Consider the following 18,659-nt stretch of genomic DNA (forward strand, 5'->3'; position numbering starts at 1 on the left):
GTACACACTGCAAATATAATATCAAATATGTATCGTTTAATTATGTGAGTAATATGTAGAGGAAAAAATTTTCCATTTACCGTGAGAATAAATTCGTAACTTATGCCTTCATACCAATAAATATAAATAAAGAAAAGTAATATCAAAATAGACTACATATATGATGCTAGTAAGAGTTAAATCATTTTAAGACGAAATTGTTGGCCGAGTATGAGAAATTAAATTGTATGTTTTCATATTATCATTATTATTATGCTCATCGATCTGTTTAGATATATTGATTCACTTGTGTCCTTTTTTTTGGTTCCTATTTAAATCAATACCTGTTTTTTTAATTAATACATGGTATATTAATGTATATTATGTATTCCAAATGAGTATCTCTATCTTAGTAATTAATAGAAAATAACGAGTATAGGTTGTGTTCTGCCGATAATTTAATTTCAAAATATAAAACATTAATGCTTGTGTCTAAAGATATTAAATATTTAAAATATGCATGATCCATGGATAATAAAAAATATGTTTTTTTACAGTTCAGTCACATGGCACCGTCTTAATATTTTATGTCTTGTATATATATTTAGTTGCAGCTGCCTCTTCGGAGGGTATTTGGATGGCTGTTCACCGAAAGAAAAGATGAATTGTTGGCGCATAATGGCATGCGCTAACATGTCGATGGAATGTTTTACTTTTCACCAACAGAATTATAGCAGTAAAAAAATTTCAAAAATATGTTACTAAACCCTGGTATGTTTTTGAAATTTTTTTATTATATAGTATTTGCTTGCCAGTTTTCTAACGCAAATTATTTTTTACTATAAAGAAGTAACAAAAAAAAAAAATTTTTACTAAATTATAACATAATATATACTATCATAGTTGTGCTACTATTTATAAGGGTTCTACTTTAAAACTAAGGAAATTGATAGAATTATAAAAATAATTATAATTATTATTACTGCATTGTGTAGATCATCGTTTTTACTGTTTTGAGCAAAACAATTTTACAAATACTTGCCGAATAAAAAACATTGTTATGTACTTTAAATGATTTCAGTTTTTATTTATAATAAGCCAATTTGTTTTACAAATAACTTAGGTAAGATATCGAAGAAAAATTAAGTTGTTTAACAGCTGTAAATTATTATTTTAATTTAATGTTTTTAAAGAAACATTTAAAAATTAGATTTCAGTTTCGGGGAACAATATTATATTGATTATGGTTTATCGTTATGTTCAGTATGCTAATTATAAATTATAAATTATAATGAATTATTTACTCTTATATTACAATCGTTTTTAGTTTAAGATATTTATTATGTTGTATGAAATTCTAAAACATTAAGCATTAATGTCAAAACGGTGGGCTCACGGATTAATCTGAAATTATAAACATGCAGATGATAAATATTAACAAACCTGCAGTATCCAAATATAAAATTGTATTTTATATAATAATATAGGTATACGGTATACCTATATCAGTAAAACGTTAAAGGTTATCCAACATATCTACGTTATCATATTTAACAAAATTACCATATATTTTATGAGCTTTTGCAATGTTCTTGAATAGTACTGATTATTGAGTTTTATAAAAGTTATCAGTGTATAAAGTATACCATCATATATTGCTTATAAATACAATCTATATTATATTATTTTGTATCAAATTTGAATTTTATATAAAGCTTTAAGTACCAGTACAGTAGTAGTAGTAGTAGTGTAATTTCCATTCTGCCAAAACATTTACAGGGGTGTAAAAATACACTTACTTAATTGGGATATTATGAAAAAAAAAATCCTCCAAAACACAATTATAAACGATAAATCTTAGATAAAGTTTTGTGCAAACATTTTCACCCTTCCCCTCCAAAAAAGTTCTATATTAAATTTGAAAGGCTTTAATATAGATACAGACGTATAGTAATATTGACATTGACTTTATTATAACTTAAAAAACCTATAGTGTATTAAAAAAAGTTATGTTACACTGGTGTACTGAAATAGTAGAATAGGAAGACTTACCAATAAAGTACATTGTCATGAATTATTCCGGCACATATTACACACATTAATGTAAAAATTAGTCAAAGGTAACTAATGTATAGCTATATGGTTATGCGGTTACTTGATATTATATTGTCCAAAAGGGAACAACCATATTAATATATTTTACTAAAAGACTTAACTATTCACTTACGTTGGGTCAAAATATAATAAAATTAGAATAAAAAATAAAGTGCACTTACATTTTTAAACTAAGTATGCTCTAGCTCCAGCTTTTACAGTGTAATGGTAATGTATACATTAGATGTATTGATAATACGAAATTACAAAAGTACTCGAACAAACTAATCCATTTTAAATTTAAAAGATTTTTCGGAATGTCAATTAAATATATCAACTGTTACCAAATTAGTTTACGGAAAAATCAATTAAAACCACAGTATTGTACTCATCTGCTGCGTTTTCTAAATCATAGAAAGTTGTCGAGGAAGATTGGATTTTTTATTGACCTTTTTCCGTGGATGTTAATTTCATACTATGTCAGTATGAACAAACATGAGACTAACAATTCAATTTAATGTTAAAGGAAACCATATATTATTACACATTCAATTTACTTTGGGCATTTGATTTACGCAACTAACGTATCTAACCTAAAATAGTTATATACACATTTACTGCACTTATTCAAACATAAGTCTGCGTATATTTAAAAAAAATGTCAGTTTTTAATAATTCAATATGATAAATGATTATCATCATATAATTGTTGCTGTTTTTTTTTTAGCTTTTTGAATTACAATAATATAGCTTGAAAATAATTATTGCAGTATGCATTAAATAAATTACACAGATAAAATTACAATATTAAATTGAAAACAAGATTATAATTGTTATTATATTATATTATGAAATATACAATGTAATAGTTACAACGTAAAACAAACCGCTAAACTAAACTAAAAATATTTAAACGTATTAGGTAGGTAATCTATATTATATAGGTATCATTACTAAAATTAAAATAATAGTATCTTAAAATACTACTTTTTACTTATATTGCACTTATATAGTTGTATTTGAAATTTGAATATACACTGAAATATACATAATATCAATATTGATATTACATAGTGCTAAATAGAAGAATACAGAACTTATTTTTTTTAATACTTAAAGAATGTCCTTACAAGTTACAATCTATATTCATTAGGTATTCTATAATAATCGTAACTATTTGTAGAATAAGTAAAATTGATGACATTTATATAAATACCTATATGAAATAGTTCGGAGTGAAAAAGAAGCCCACAACTTGGTCGCCACCTGAAAAGGAGCTATCTTAACATGTAAAATGTTTAAAATAATTTGTAAACTGTATAATTTTAGGATTTTGGGGTTCACAGATTGTTTTTATGGAAGCTGGTTCAATAATTATTATAAGAATTTTTTGAAATACTGAAAATATTAGGTTATAATATATTATATTATTTATAATCATGTGAATATGGAATAACATATAGGTACTGCATATTTAATAGGTTAGGTAATATACCGAATTATGTACCATCAATTATAACCCATTAGAAATATCTAGGTATCCATATACAACAGAATAAACTTCTCACACCCTCACGCCAATAATGTAATAATGTCAACAAAACTGCATGTTAATTGTCTGCATATATATCTATAGGTATCTCAGTCGTTGGTAGGTATGCGAATAGTTATGAAATCATGATTTTGAAAACAGAATCTAATAAATTGTAATTTCCATTTTTTATTTATTGTGTTCCCTTATCAAATATTTGTAAATTTCTTTAAAAACTTGTTGTAAATTAAATCTTAAATATTATGTTTTATAGAATACACAATGAGTAATTAATTATTGAATATCATTAATAACATTCGAATCAAAAGCATCATTAATCAGAATAATAATGAATTACCTATTTATAATAATATCGTATACTTTATAAAAGTATTAACTTTAATTTGAATTGATTTTAATTTTAAAATTCAGAACCGTGTATTATATGAGTTTCTAATACACTTATACACCTATTATATATTTATATGTATGTATATGCAGTATGTACTAATATAAATTATAATACACATAAGGTATCGGTAATACTGTACTTAATATTGTTTGAAGATAACTATTATTTTATATCAGCTCAAAATTGTTGAAATTATTATCATAACGAAGTTCATAATAAACTAAAAAAATTCATCCTGATTATAAAAAGATAATTCAATTAAAACCATTTTAAAATTAATGTAGGTATTAACGGGATTTTAATAACACGTTAAGACATTAAGACAATAAATTATGAAAATATGTTTCAGCATATTATGTATAAGGTGACAGCCACCCCTTTTTCGCCCTTTGTTGGGCACCCTGGGCATTTTGACCTTCAATATTTGTGGTCATAGTAAAAGTCTTATTCCTTCTATTTTTGTTTGTAACTGTGTGCATCGATTGCAACGTTATTGACTCTGTAATTTTTATGTCTCGACTCATAATTCCGCTTTTTTTGATCACGAACATGTTGGATTCCGTGGTGGCCGTCGAGGATTCTATGCACCACCAGAACAACTGCTTGTCGAAATGCTTGCGAAACGTGCCGCTCACCAAATACAGCGCAATGGGGTTGATACAAGAGTTTATGAAACTCAGACAAAATCCGACGATTCGTAACACATGCCAAAAAGTGTTGTACTCATCCGTCGACTTGGGGTAGTTGTAAAACCACAGCATGAAAATGTGATGAGGTAGAAAGCAGATGGCAAACATCAACACGAAGGCGAGCACAGCTTTAGCAACTTTTTTTCGAGCTCGCACTTGACGTATTTGGCCCTGAAATGTAAAATTATACCCACCCTTATTACATGCGTTAATTATCACTGTGTACCTATAATAATTATATACCTAATATTAATATATTATACATGAAAACATTTTCAAACAAAATTATTTTTCATTTTAACAATCTGATTTGTGTCATAACAATGTACAGAGTGATCCGTTTAAGAGGATACACTAATTTTTTTTGAAATGTTTAGATTTATGCTTTTCTAAAACTGTATAATATTAAAAAAATGTTCACCCTTATATTAATTGGTGAAACCACTACTTAATTTTGATTTTCAAATGGGAACATATTATGATAAAAAGGTCATAAGTTAATGAAACCATTTTATTTATGAATATTCGCATTAATATTTTTATTTTTCGTCATTTCGTTTGCAAGTTACAGCTCTTTAAAGTTTGGTGGTTTAATGAAGTGTTGATTATACTATTTATTCATTTGTAAAGACCAAAGGCTCTAAGTGATGAATTCGATAACGTTCAACCATTCTTCCATTGGTTCAACCCAATGTAACAATGAATAAGTGATAACTATTGAACTTTGAGCCCAAATCATTGATTAGCCTATCGACTAATTGGACATACCGAATTACCTAACCTACCGACTATAACACCTCCTCAAACCTCCAAACTTTGAGAAGCTGTGTCTCGGTATAGCGGAAAAGAAATATTTTAATGCGAAAATTCATAAAAAAAAATAGTTTTATCTATTTATGGCCTTTTTATTGTATGTTCCCATTTGAAAATCAAAAGTTGATAGTAGTTTCACCAATAAATATAATAATAAAGGTGAAAAAAATTCAAATATTATTCAGTTGTATAAAAGCACAAATCTAAAAGTTTTGAAACCTGAAAAAAATCAAAAAAAGTCAATACTTTTCGAGATAATTAAAGTACCCTCTCAAATGGATCACCGTGTACATTATGTAGGTATGCATCATAATAGTATCACACCTGAAGTTCGCCGGGCATGTTGTTGGTGGTATGCACCAGGTACCGAGCGATGAGCACGTAGAAGCACGCGATGACAGCGAGCGGGACAGCGTAGTAGACAAGGAACTTGACCGTCACCATGACCTTGGGATAGGTGGGCCCCAGGTGCTCGGAGAACGGGTAACAGGCCTCGAACAGCGTGACGTTGTGCACGCGGAACTGGCGGACGTACGAGAACCGGGCGGCGGGCACAGCGCACGCCACGGCCGCCGCCCAGATGGCCGCGGCCACGGTCAGCGTGAACCGGGTGGCGAACCGTCCGCCGATGGACGCGTGCAGCTTGCGCATCGGATTCACGATGGCAAAATAACGGTCGGCGCTTAGCGCGGTCAACGTGAACACGGAAACGCCGATCGAAACGTCCTTGGCCGTCTCCGACACTTTGCACACGGCCAGCCCGTAAGGCCACGACGGGAACTGTGTTGGGCAAACGGACAATAATATTATTACAGCATGCGATTGCTTACACAATCGGGAACGGGCTGATGTCGAGGAGTTCACTGTCTGACCTGGTGCCATCGCTCGAGGTTTAAACGAAAACGTATACCAATATAATGTAGTTTTCCAACTAAAAAAAAGAAATTTAAACCAACGCCGCAAAAATGTCTTGAGTTTAGCACACATTTTTATTGCAACTTTCTAGACCCGACCAAATCCAATTTGTTGCCTAAAATCACACTAAATGTTCTAGATTCCTGCATTTTTACTTGGTACTTTAAAAAGTGATCAAAATCTATTTAACGGAGTTCATACTGGGAACTTTTGACCTCTCGAGTACAAACGATATCAATTAATATTCTAACCGAAGCTCGATGTGAATGGAAAACATTCTCGGCCCTAAATAGTGATGATAGCTAACATACTAATAAACACTGTAAATTTACTTAAACCAATTCATTTCTGAATTTCTCGTTCCACTCAGAACCTAAGACACCTAGAATAACTACAGCTGTTAACCAGATTACCTAATATATATAGATATTGATATGATATTCTGTCCATTTAACAAACAAAAAACTTAAATAAAACTGACCTCTACTTTCGTAATACTGATTTTTTCTGATCTGAAATTATACATGATTCTAGATTCTGAGCTGGGCGATAAACATATTGATATTTTTTTGTGTACCTAGGTACTATTATATTGGTATATTTAAATAATATTATTTGAAATCCACATTTTCTTCTATGTATGTATATTTTAGAGATAAAATAGGTGTGAGCTAGTTGTGAGCATCAATCTCGGTATATTCGGTATATTACCTCGTATAAAATATAAAATAGTATGGTGGATCGTATAATATTATAAATGCTCAGAACAATTTAAACTCAGAACTCTCGTCACTTACCGTGTATACGGTAGACGTAAACGGCACGCAGCTGATGATCACTAATAAATCACCAAGTGCTAGATTGATTATGTAAATATTGGGCACGTTCCTCATCTGCTTGTTTCGAACAAATATCAACACCAAAGTGACGTTGCCGATCATCCCGATGACGAATATGATCGCGAACAATGCGGGAACGATGTATGTCTCTGGTCTGTCTGAGTAATCGTAATAATCGTTTATTGACAGAGTGATGTTGGTGCTGATGTTATTTGCCATGTCGAGGGCCCTCTTCATTTTGCGGCTTGAGACCCAAGTGGATGGGTACACACCGAGTCAGCAAAACTTGTTATTTACCTACATCGACATAATCGTTATCATCTACACATAAGGACGTTGGATTTGTAAAAGATAAATGTTTGCTTTGCTTATTGTAAGAAGTAAAAAATATCTTTCATCTTAGTACAAATCAAATCTTGACGTATGTATATTATCGTACTTCAATTTGAACGTTTTGTTATCGATGAGATTCAAACCATGTGTCATTTGTAAACGTACAATAATATAAGAAAATAATAAACAGAGAGTACAACGACGTCTTAATTATTCGGGATTTATGCGAAACTCTGTGTAAACTGTATAGCTGAAACCGAGTTCAAACAAGTAGGTATAGGTACTGCAGCGAATATATAAATGACTAAATAGATAAATACAGACAAATTGGTAAGCAAAATTAGTTTCAGCAGCATAGATTTTTGATCATAAATGTATAGAGTAAAATGTCTAAATTGATAAATATTTATTTGATGTAATTATTTTCATATTATATTTTCAATTAAATAAGCACTAAAAGTAAAATATTTACGCAATCATGTTTTTTTTTTTAAATAACTGAATTAGATAAGCTACTAGGATCATTTTCTAACCCTACAATGAATGATTGATATATTTACGGCGATGGAATCCATCGTCTATGGAATTGTATGTATTATTTCATAATCGCTAAATATCCCTATACCACCACTTATTTAGTTATCTGTACGACTGTATATAATAAAATCAATGGCTTAAGTAATTTTTGTAAAATCTAGAATATGATAAACATCCTTACACTTGGTTACAATATTATATAAATAAGCTTCTGCTGTAGCCTGTTTCTTGAAATATTTACATAAATAAGGTTAAGTTAAATAAAAATATACCTAAGTATGCTTGGATGCATCATGGTTTAATTTATTATTATTCAAGTATCTTTATTATTGTAATAAACAATAATACATTTCTTATATTATTAATTATTTGTGGGAGTTACTTACTTAAAACGTCTAATTTAGAGGTTATTACTTGTATTACCTTTTAAAGATTGGTTGAATAATTTTCAAATTAGTTCTTTCATTCTTTGTGTAGAAAAATGTTCTTTATGTTTGCCAATAATGTTGAATCCATAGAAATAAAATATAGATTTTTCTCAAACGCCATGTTTAAAAAACAAACATGAAAATCGAAAAATGTATTTTCAAATTTAAGGTGAACAACCCCGAAAAAATCACTAACTTTATGAAGAGATAATGTTAATATCATTTGTTCAACTTCCCGTGAGTGAACATCTAATTGCGCTCATGGGTACTATATTATTACGACGTAAGATTCTCAGTTGAATTAAAATTTGATTTACAACAAGATAAGGGTTATGGTAGGCATTCATAATATGGCAATAGTCCATAAGTCCATTATTAGGTATACTAAAATTATAGTATATCTTGTAAGTACTTAGTAGTCGGCAGAAATAAAAACTGATATTGATTTAGGTGGGTACTGAAAAGTAATAACAATGTCTACAAAAATACTGTAATACGAGTAAACTAAAATGGTTTATTCTGTAAACGTTTGAAATATCTTACGTGAATATGAATTTATTTAGGTATTATAAACTGTAGAAAAATCCTGAAGTTTAACCCAATAACAACGATCTAAAATGAAATCGGTCAGTCGTCAATAACAACGCAAGATTATTAATCATTGCGGACAAGCGAATCGCTGGTAGGTATATGTTGCCCTAAAGTTCGATGTTGTTTGTATGAAAATATGAAATATTGAGTCTCATTTTCACATTAAGCGTTTTGTGTTGTATTTATGTTCTTTCTCTTTCTCCTTCTGGGTTTTACTTGCAACACATATACAATAGCCAATAGGCATTGTCTAGGTAATTAATTGCATGGGGCATAAAATGTAGAATTAAATGTCAAAATAATGTCAAATGAGTTTTGTATTATTACTGTATACAATATACATAGGTATGGTTGTTTTGAGAGATCAAACTTGCATATTGCTATTTTTCGTATACCGCCCCTAATTTGATATAAATTATTTTCATAAATATCATATGATTAGACATATAGATTGTCTATAACCAATATAAAAATGGTAGCTACATTTGGTTTATGTATGTTTTTCATGAAATATAATATGACTTGAAATCGGTTGATTATATTTTGTTCAAGTTCTAAAATATCACTGGTCTAACTTCTAACTATTTGGGCTATATAATGTATTTAAAATATATACTATATTGGTACCTATTTACTACTTAGAAAGTGGGTAGCAAAAATAATTCACTTTGTTATTAAATATAATATTTTTCTGATTATTTTTCGTCTGTTGATGAATAACCTAATCCTAAAACAATAAATAAGTAAATATTTTAGAAAACCTTAATTTAATAACCGATAATAAAGTATAATATACAATTGGAAAAATTCAAGATACTCAATTAATTAGTAATTAATTATTGACTGTTACATATTTCTAATACTATAATATTATGGTATTGATCATATTTTTATACAGCTAAAGAAACATTTACACGTAGAAACATCTATATGTCAATAGATTTATACTTCGTCTGATTTAATTTATTATTGTTTATTGAGTGCTAAATAATAATTTTGATCAATACATTCTGGTATACGGATCACTTATCTATTGACTATTTGTCATACGTCTTATAATTGACTATGGTTTTATTTTGATACTGTAATTACTAAATTCATAAAATAAACATTAACAAAAAAAATGTTAGGGTTACCTATGTTAGGTGGGTAAGTGCATGGGTGCTGATCTGCTGTACCTTATAATGTAGATGTACATATAGGTTTCACGCGGGTCACATCAATTACGTGTTAAATTTGAGTTCAATGATATAAAATCATTTCATACAAAAAACAATTCTGAGCAAAGACGTCCTATATTAGAGTAATATTTTTAAATAACGAAAAAAAACTCACATCGTTATTATACTTACGTATATGCGTAGGTAAATATATACCTTTAAATATTATATACTTTTGTCCAAATTTAAACTTTAAAAATCTATTTTAAAAAACTGTATTGATTTCATTTTTAGATTTTTTTTGGATACTTTATGAAATATTTATGAAAAACATTGTAGGTCCGCCAGCCTGGCACCCCGAAAATGAAATTTCGTAATTTTTTTTAGAAAATTAGTAACCAATTTGTAACAATTTGTAACGCAAGATTCGGAATTTGTAACCTAAAATGTCATTCTTGAATTGATGTTTCAGTATTCGGACTAAGAGGTGCCTTTTTTAATATAGCAATCAATTCGTTTAATTTGAAGCAATTACAATAAATTGTTTGTTATACCTGATTTACCTATGCGTAAGATTTATAGTATGGTATGGTTTTGTGAAAAGTAGAATATTACCATAATGGTACCTAAGTACTTAAAAGTTAAACTACGCAAAGAGATTTTAAAATTTATTTTAAATTATTTTTCGAATTAATTTAGTATTTTTTATTTTGTGTTGTATTTTACTATACCTATTATAATAGTCGGAAGGCTGGGCATCAATGAGTTGATTAGTTAAAGTTATTTTTAACTAAGCTAATTAACGAGTTACTTTTGGTATAAAATTTGAAAATGTTAAGGTTGCAGCATATACGTCGGAACAGAACAGGCCAGATGTAACCACAAAATATCTTGCAAATCTTCGTGATTTTGACGAATTTTGTAAAAATTTGAACTTTAAATGCTTACAAAAAAGTAAAGTATCTTAAATGTTTTGTAACTGATGTCCCTAAAACATTTAACGTTTTGACAAAATATTTTTTTTTACGTATAAATTAAGTTGTTAAGGTGATACAACATTTTTCTAAAAGTATAATATTTTTTCAGTTTATTTTTACAATTTTTTTTTGTCGTAATGACAACATATATTTTTTATTTTATATTCTAAAGCAGAAAAGTTTTTTGAATAGTTTTCGGTGTATAGAAATTGAATTTTCGACAAATAGTATATGAATTATAATACTAATAAGTATTTGAAGCTTTGATGAGCGGAGTCTGTGGTACTGTGATTACAAGGGTAACCCGTAAAATCTTGACCCACAATCCGGTTCAAATGAAAGTTAAATATGTAATAAATTAATAAATAATAAAATACTCATCCAAAATTTGATTGAAAATTTATACATTGAAGTGTTAAAGAAATTCTGCTTTTAAATGAAGAATTAAACATGTGTTGTCATTTGAAAGAGTTAAACTTAAAAAAACAATAACGATAATCAAAGCTTAAATTTTTTTTCCAAAAATGTAGTTTTGTAATGACAACAAAATTATGTAAAAGAAATATTTTTAAAGCTTTCATGTCTTTTAAAGTACCTACCTAATGAGTATCTTACTTTAAATGGGTTACCTCTTATACTATAATAATATTTTATAATGTATTTAAATTTTACAGTTTATACACCTATTATGTATATTAGGCACCTATATAATATTTGTGTGCACATGACAAAAATTTCGTTTTGTTGTCAGACCACCGCTGTTGTTGTCAGGTACATAATTGAACCGACATAAATAAGTAAAAACTAAATATGTAATAAAAATACTAATAAGAAGAAAAATAAATAATATTTACATAATCATTTTCTTTTTAGATCCTTAGAGGGGAAATTCAAGCAAAAATGCTTTTCAAATTCTATCAGCTTTTGTAAGAATTTTATTTTTTTTATAAGAAGTAAAAACTAATACAATTTGAAAATCATTTGATATGCTTTAAAATAATAAAAAAATGCAAAACAAAAGCTATATTATAATTTTATTTAATGTATGAAACAAATTGTATGCTTGGTAAACAATTTGTTAGGACATAAGAAAATATAATTTGCATTTAAATCTTCGTCTTAGCTATTAGAGATAAAGGATAATACAATAAATATTAAATCAATGTTCAATAATGTTAACTATTTTATAGTTCTATTATATTTCTACGGGAAGCATATTTTATTTATAATAAACTTATGTTTATAAATGATTACAGTAATCATGTAAATGTATTATGTGTATAAATATATATATATACATAATATACTTATAACACATTTTAAATGATTGATAGTTTTTAACTTATCATAAATAAGTATAGTTATTTATATGCAAATAGATTTTATAGGTACCTTTGATAATTATAATGGCAACAATATATTCGGGTAAATGAAACACCCCAATTAATACACACTGATTAATTGATACAGAATTAAATAAATTAACTATGAACGGGAAATTATAATAAAATACTAACAATAGGCTTCACTAGGTAATAATTTATCAGAAAATCAAAACTATGCCCAACAAACGTTAGTTGAGAATACAAGGATAAAACATTATATCATAAACTGTGGAGCCTCGTGGGTTCTAGATTAAATAGTTTCTGGAATTTCGGAAAACTTATATGAAGCATTGAAACAATTATAACTAATTGAAATGTAAATTAAATAATTAACTAGGTATAACATATTTATTGACCGTCTAATATTTAGTTAAGTGACAAACAGTATATAATTGTGAAAATGAAAATGTAAATATACATAATAATAATAATAATAATAATAACAATACCTATATAATATTTTAATTTATTATATTTATATTGTATTTCAATATTAGAATACGTAATCAGTAATAACAGCACTGATTGAAAATCTGACATAAATGTGAATTTATAAAATAGAAAAATGTCACTCTGCTGTATAATAGGTGTCGAGTACTACGTGTCTACGTCTTTGAGTAGGTCATTTGCTAGGTTATTGAAATGGATGCTTTCAATTTGAATTCAATAATAGGTACACTATTGTATATTTGTATACCCAAAACGATTCTGAACGGAAACACTATGTGTCAAGGGATTAGCCTCAATTTTTTTGGATTATTTATATTTTATTCTACTACTAGTAATTTATTTTCTAACCGGTATTTTGAGCTCATTTTTGCCCAAAACAGAACATAATTGACATTAATAGTCTAGATTATTATAATATTATATTATGTTCATAACATGTTTCATTGATATCAACTTATAGGTAAGTTATAATAAGGGTTACCGGTCTTTTTCCGGAATCGAAATTCCTGAACCCGTACTTTTTCGTGAATACTATATTTATCGCACGGAAAAAATAATTTTTATATAGCAATAGCTGTATTTCAGTTATGGGTATAAAATATAATATAATAAAAAGCTCCTCGAAAATTAAATTTTTAAATTTCTTAATTTTTTTATTTCGAAAACAATAACCGTCGAGAAAAAGGCGTTCGGGAAAAGAGGTTTCAAGTTGTTGGATTTTCAGTTAAAATACAATTCGGGAAAAACGGCGGGTACCGTGTGATAGGTTCGTGATACCTATCAATAGCTTAAATTAAGTATTTTAAATTATTCACTATGCATAAAAAATCAAAATTTAAGTCATAACGGAATGTTTCAAGGATCTACGATCAATACTAATGTTTGGCTTAAATCCACTAACACAATACTATTATGTTGAATTGGCATAAAGTTCTCAAAAAACTAGTTTATAATTATTCTATTTTTTAAACTTGAAATAAAAAACAATTTTTAATTAACTTCTACTAAGTACTTATATAATGATGAAATATATTAATTGCTACTTCTATATGTACTAGACATGTGGCTATAGTTATATTACACAAATGTGTGTGTAAATTCCATATTATTCTACTCATAATTAATTATTCTAAATAAAATCCTTCACATTTTGAATTACCTACATTATATTCAATGCATTATTTTATCATCGTGATATTAATTATTAATGTTACTATAATATATATTATATACATATATATACATAAAATTAAAGCATTTTGTGTAAATACCTAATCTATACATTTAGTTTCGCTAGGGATTCGTAATAATTTAATAATAATTTAATATAATTAATGTTTATGTAATAAATATTTTATATGCGTTTTTTAACTAGGAATTCGTAATATTGTTGACATTTCAGAAATTACCAACTAGATTCATTTTCTTACAAAAAAAAAAAAATTTATGTTGAATGAAAATCAAACTATGTATTTTTCTACTATAAACAGAGTATACATAAACAAAAAAAAACCACACACACACACAACCACCTCAGAATTCAAAATAATAAATTCTGATATTAAATTTATCTTAAAAAATATTTTAAATGTATACAGAGTGATTCGACAAACTGGTACAAATTCATTTTTTTCTTAAATAATGAAATCATTCAAATTCTGATTTTTGGAATTTTTATTTATTATACTCAAAGAACAATTTTTTAATTCTTGAATATTCTTGTATTACTTAATGAGTGTAGTGTGGCAACAATTTTTTTTTGTTTTTCAAACGATAAATTCTCTTTTGAAATGTAAATTATTTACCACATTATTCTCCTGAACATTTTTTTGTATCAGAGTCAAAATTTGAACTAGTAGATTTTAAGGTATTTAGTTTTGTGTACCAACTAAAGAAAATGGGGGCTACGAGGATTTAAAATTGTTGGTGATTAAAATTAATCTATCAACATTAATAATTTGTAAAAATGGTCCATGTATAATAAATACTAGATCCAATGTTACACCTGTTTGTTTATATTTTTGTAAAACCACTTTAAAGTACTACTATTCTTAAAATAAGCATTTTAATAACTGAGAAACTACGCGTTCGAATTTTTAGCAATTTAAAATTAATTACCTCAATATTTCCAAAAAAAATATCCACTAAATAATTTATGGTAAACAGGAGGACGGTTCGTTTGAAAAATATAATTTTGTATCACCCCAAGACACTTTTTAAGCAGTGAAAAAAAATTCAAGAGTTTGAAAAATAGTGTTGATATCATTCAAAATCCTAAAAATCCAAATTTGAATAATTTCATTATTAAAGAAAGTAATGGGGATGAGTATTAAGGATGATGTTGAATCAACCTGGATAATGCTGAAGCATAAAACTTGTTTATTTATATCTACTAAATTATTGAATGCCTACCTAATAACAATTTTAACATAACTTACGGTTTCTTGCAGTAAAAGTTCTTAGATTTTCTTCAAAGGCATTTTTTCTGGTAGGAAAGTAAATCTAGTTAGTTCATTCGGGAGATCAAAATTTAAAATTCCTAATAGTTTTCAAAAGCAACAGGAACAACAAACAAAAATTTAAGGAAAAATGGGAATTTTTATGCAAAACCATTTAAAAAAAAAATCAATTTTGGTTTTTAGTGTAACTCTAGCAAAAACGACAGTAGATACGTGAAATTTTCACCGATTATTTGTGTAAGCATTTTATATACACCATAAGATTTTCAAAAAATTTTGAAGAGTGTTGAACTATTTATAGGAATATGAAATTTTCGATTATTATTTGCTTTTTTTAACTCAAGTCGAAAAAAAAATGTTCACTCAGTCAAAAAACTTGAAAATGTAATACATCGTTCCGTGTAAGTTATTTTTAAAGAAAATTTAAAAAAAAGTTGGGCGTAAATTCACAATAATTTTTTATGAGCATTTAAACTTAGAATTTTGATAAAATTCCTGAAAATCACGAAAATTAACAAATTTTATTTAGTTTGAAATTGGAAAAATTTTCTATTGATATCTAAGATTTAAAAATTTAATATAAGACTCCTTACAAGTTTGTCTACCTGTATCAAAAAAATTTCTACTCGAAAGTCAAATCAAATTTTTACAACAATCACTCGATTTCTCATAGATCGATTTTCTTATTTTGTTGTAATTCAAAAACGAATAACTGTAGGCACTTACAATTTACACCATATATTTGTTTCATCAATTCCATAAACTTGAAACAATTTTCAAAATATTTTGACTCGTTTTAATAGCTGTTGGTGAGCATTTTCAATTTTCATTTTTTTTCATTTTTTTTTTTCTATAAATGTTAATACAATTGTATTGGTTGGGTCGAAAAGCATGACAATTTAATATAAAACTCTTGATAACTCAACAATAGCAGTTGAAAAACATTAAAAATACATAGGCACGATTTTGTTTACAAGCATTTAAAGTTTAAATGTTGACAATATTTATCAAATTAAAAATTGACAATGATTTTGTAGTTAAAAATGAATAACATTTTAAATTTTTATAGCTAAGGATTGAAAATTTAGAACGAGGTTCCACTTAAGTAGTTTTTCTATAACTAAGAAACCTAAAAAATATATGAATATATTTATTTATTCACAGACATTTTAAGTTCAAAAGTGGACAAAATTGCATATTAACACAAAGAATAACGTTTATCATTTTGTTGTAATTCGGTTCCAAAACAGCCCAATTTTACATAGGTATATTTTATGTTTTTTCCAGAATCACTGATAATTTAAGAATAATATTAATTCTACTTACCGGCCATCATATTAATAATAAGTAATAACAATAAAAAATATTCTAGACTGACATACCGTCTCCGCTCAGAATCGTTTTTTGTATACAATGATATGATATCATTGAACTCAAATTTAATACCATTCATTATAGAGACCTCATAGACACCTAATGTACAGCAGAGCAACATCGAATTACCCGCTTTCTTTAATTTGAGACTCCTTGAAGATTGAGTCATAAATCCACAATAGAATGGCAAATAAAATATAAAATAGTTGAATCATAATTATCACCACTGTTATAGTAAGTAATAATATAGTACGATACAAATTGTATAAATAAATAGGTACCCTTAAAATTACAGGTTTTTTAGTTTATTTACTTATTACTGATGTATTCTCAGTAAACCGACACTAAACATATTTTAATTCCAATGGGTTTCGACACCGCTGTAGTTTGTTTAAATAAAAAATAAAAAAGTAAATTAAATGTTAAAACTTTAGTTTTAGTTTTAGTTTTATTATTGTGTTCTAATTTTTAATAATTAAAAAATGTTTAAGGGATAAATTTATGTTTTTTATTTTTACTAAGAATACTGCAATTTATAACAGTGGTCGTATTGTATATAAAATAATATGTATAGTGTATAAAATAAAATTATACTTACCGAGTTTACTTAAATTGTGATAATATGAAGTGAACAATTGTTAGTCCCGATTGTACGACTGAAAATAAGGGAAATTCTGTGGTATTATTAACTGGCAAAAGTAATACTGTTCGAGTTATACGGGATAACTGTTAGAGCAAAAACGAGAATTGCGCACAGACCTTTGGCCGAAAGCCCCCGAACACTTCCGGTAGGAATCGAACACTACGATATTGAATTACGATTGTTATTTTCACATATTTTATCAATATTATATAATATCCGGACCAAATAAAAATGTCATTATTTATCGTTCATTCAAATTATTTTGGATAAATTGTCGTCGATATAATTTTTAAAAATGTTAGTGTATAATATACTTGGTATTATTATAGGTAACTGCAGTACACTGTATTATAATATACTATAAAAAATATAGTAGGTACTAATACAATCGAAAAATATGCTCTTTATATTATTTCCGTTAGTTTAACGAGTTCAAAAATAAATTATTTTAAAGTGTCATTATAATTTTGGGAAAATGTATATAATCCCTAGGAAGGTATAAGATACGTATATATAAAAAAAATTAAATTATAAATTTACTGTACTTGTTATAATATTATTTATAAACAAGGTTCGGGACTTATAGCACTAAAAAATGCTCTTATTTATGACCCGATAAACTTAAAAATATGCATTAAAAATGAAAAAAAAACACTTAAAAAGTCATTAAAAAAAGAATTTATTTCATATAAATATAAAGATAATTTGAATTAAAAAATATAATTATTAATTAATAAATTAAAAAAAATATAAAAATAAAATCTTTAAAAATTGGGGTTCGAATGTTCAGAAAAAAAATGTGCACCGGTGCAGTTTATCGATCACTAGATAGATTATTTTCAGCATTTGCCGAGCGATACGAATGTTAGAATGTGGATACGTACGCATATCAGACGTTTTTCAGTTAACCATCTCAGATAATTACATGGTTTTCGATTTATTAAGTATTTATAAATCATGTTCATGTACAACATTTTTGTGACAGATAGCTTTAATTAATACTTTTTGAACAATAATATCCATCATTCATCAATCGTTGAAAATCGTTAA

The 18,659-nt window shown here is 27.2% G+C and overlaps 1 protein-coding gene across 1 annotated transcript; it reads right to left on the bottom strand.

The window, feature by feature from the left end:
* Positions 1–4,254: 4,254 nt before the first annotated feature.
* On the bottom strand, positions 4,255–17,741 carry LOC111036584 (neuropeptide CCHamide-1 receptor-like). The gene is made up of 4 exons (XM_022318662.1): positions 17,565–17,741; positions 7,231–7,569; positions 5,843–6,298; positions 4,255–4,876 (listed from the first exon to the last, which is right to left on the bottom strand). Exons 2-4 carry the CDS (start codon positions 7,507–7,509, stop codon positions 4,370–4,372), a joined length of 1,242 nt encoding a protein of 413 aa, XP_022174354.1. The 5' UTR covers positions 7,510–7,569; positions 17,565–17,741; the 3' UTR covers positions 4,255–4,369.
* Between the last annotated feature and the right edge of the window lie 918 nt (positions 17,742–18,659).

This window comes from Myzus persicae, unplaced genomic scaffold (assembly GCF_001856785.1).
Source record: "Myzus persicae strain clone G006 unplaced genomic scaffold, MPER_G0061.0, whole genome shotgun sequence".
NCBI classification, from domain to species: domain Eukaryota; kingdom Metazoa; phylum Arthropoda; class Insecta; order Hemiptera; family Aphididae; genus Myzus; species Myzus persicae.

Bases quoted from the DNA above. Each gene is read 5' to 3' on its own strand.
- LOC111036584 (XM_022318662.1), bottom strand. From the start codon at position 7,509: ATGAAGAGGGCCCTCGACATGGCAAATAACATCAGCACCAACATCACT. The intron at 6,299-7,230 runs GTAAGTGACGAG...TGCCCAACACAG, and splicing joins TTACGTCTACCGTATACACG to TTCCCGTCGTGGCCTTACGG. The intron at 4,877-5,842 runs GTGTGATACTAT...TTTACATTTCAG, and splicing joins ACATGCCCGGCGAACTTCAG to GGCCAAATACGTCAAGTGCG.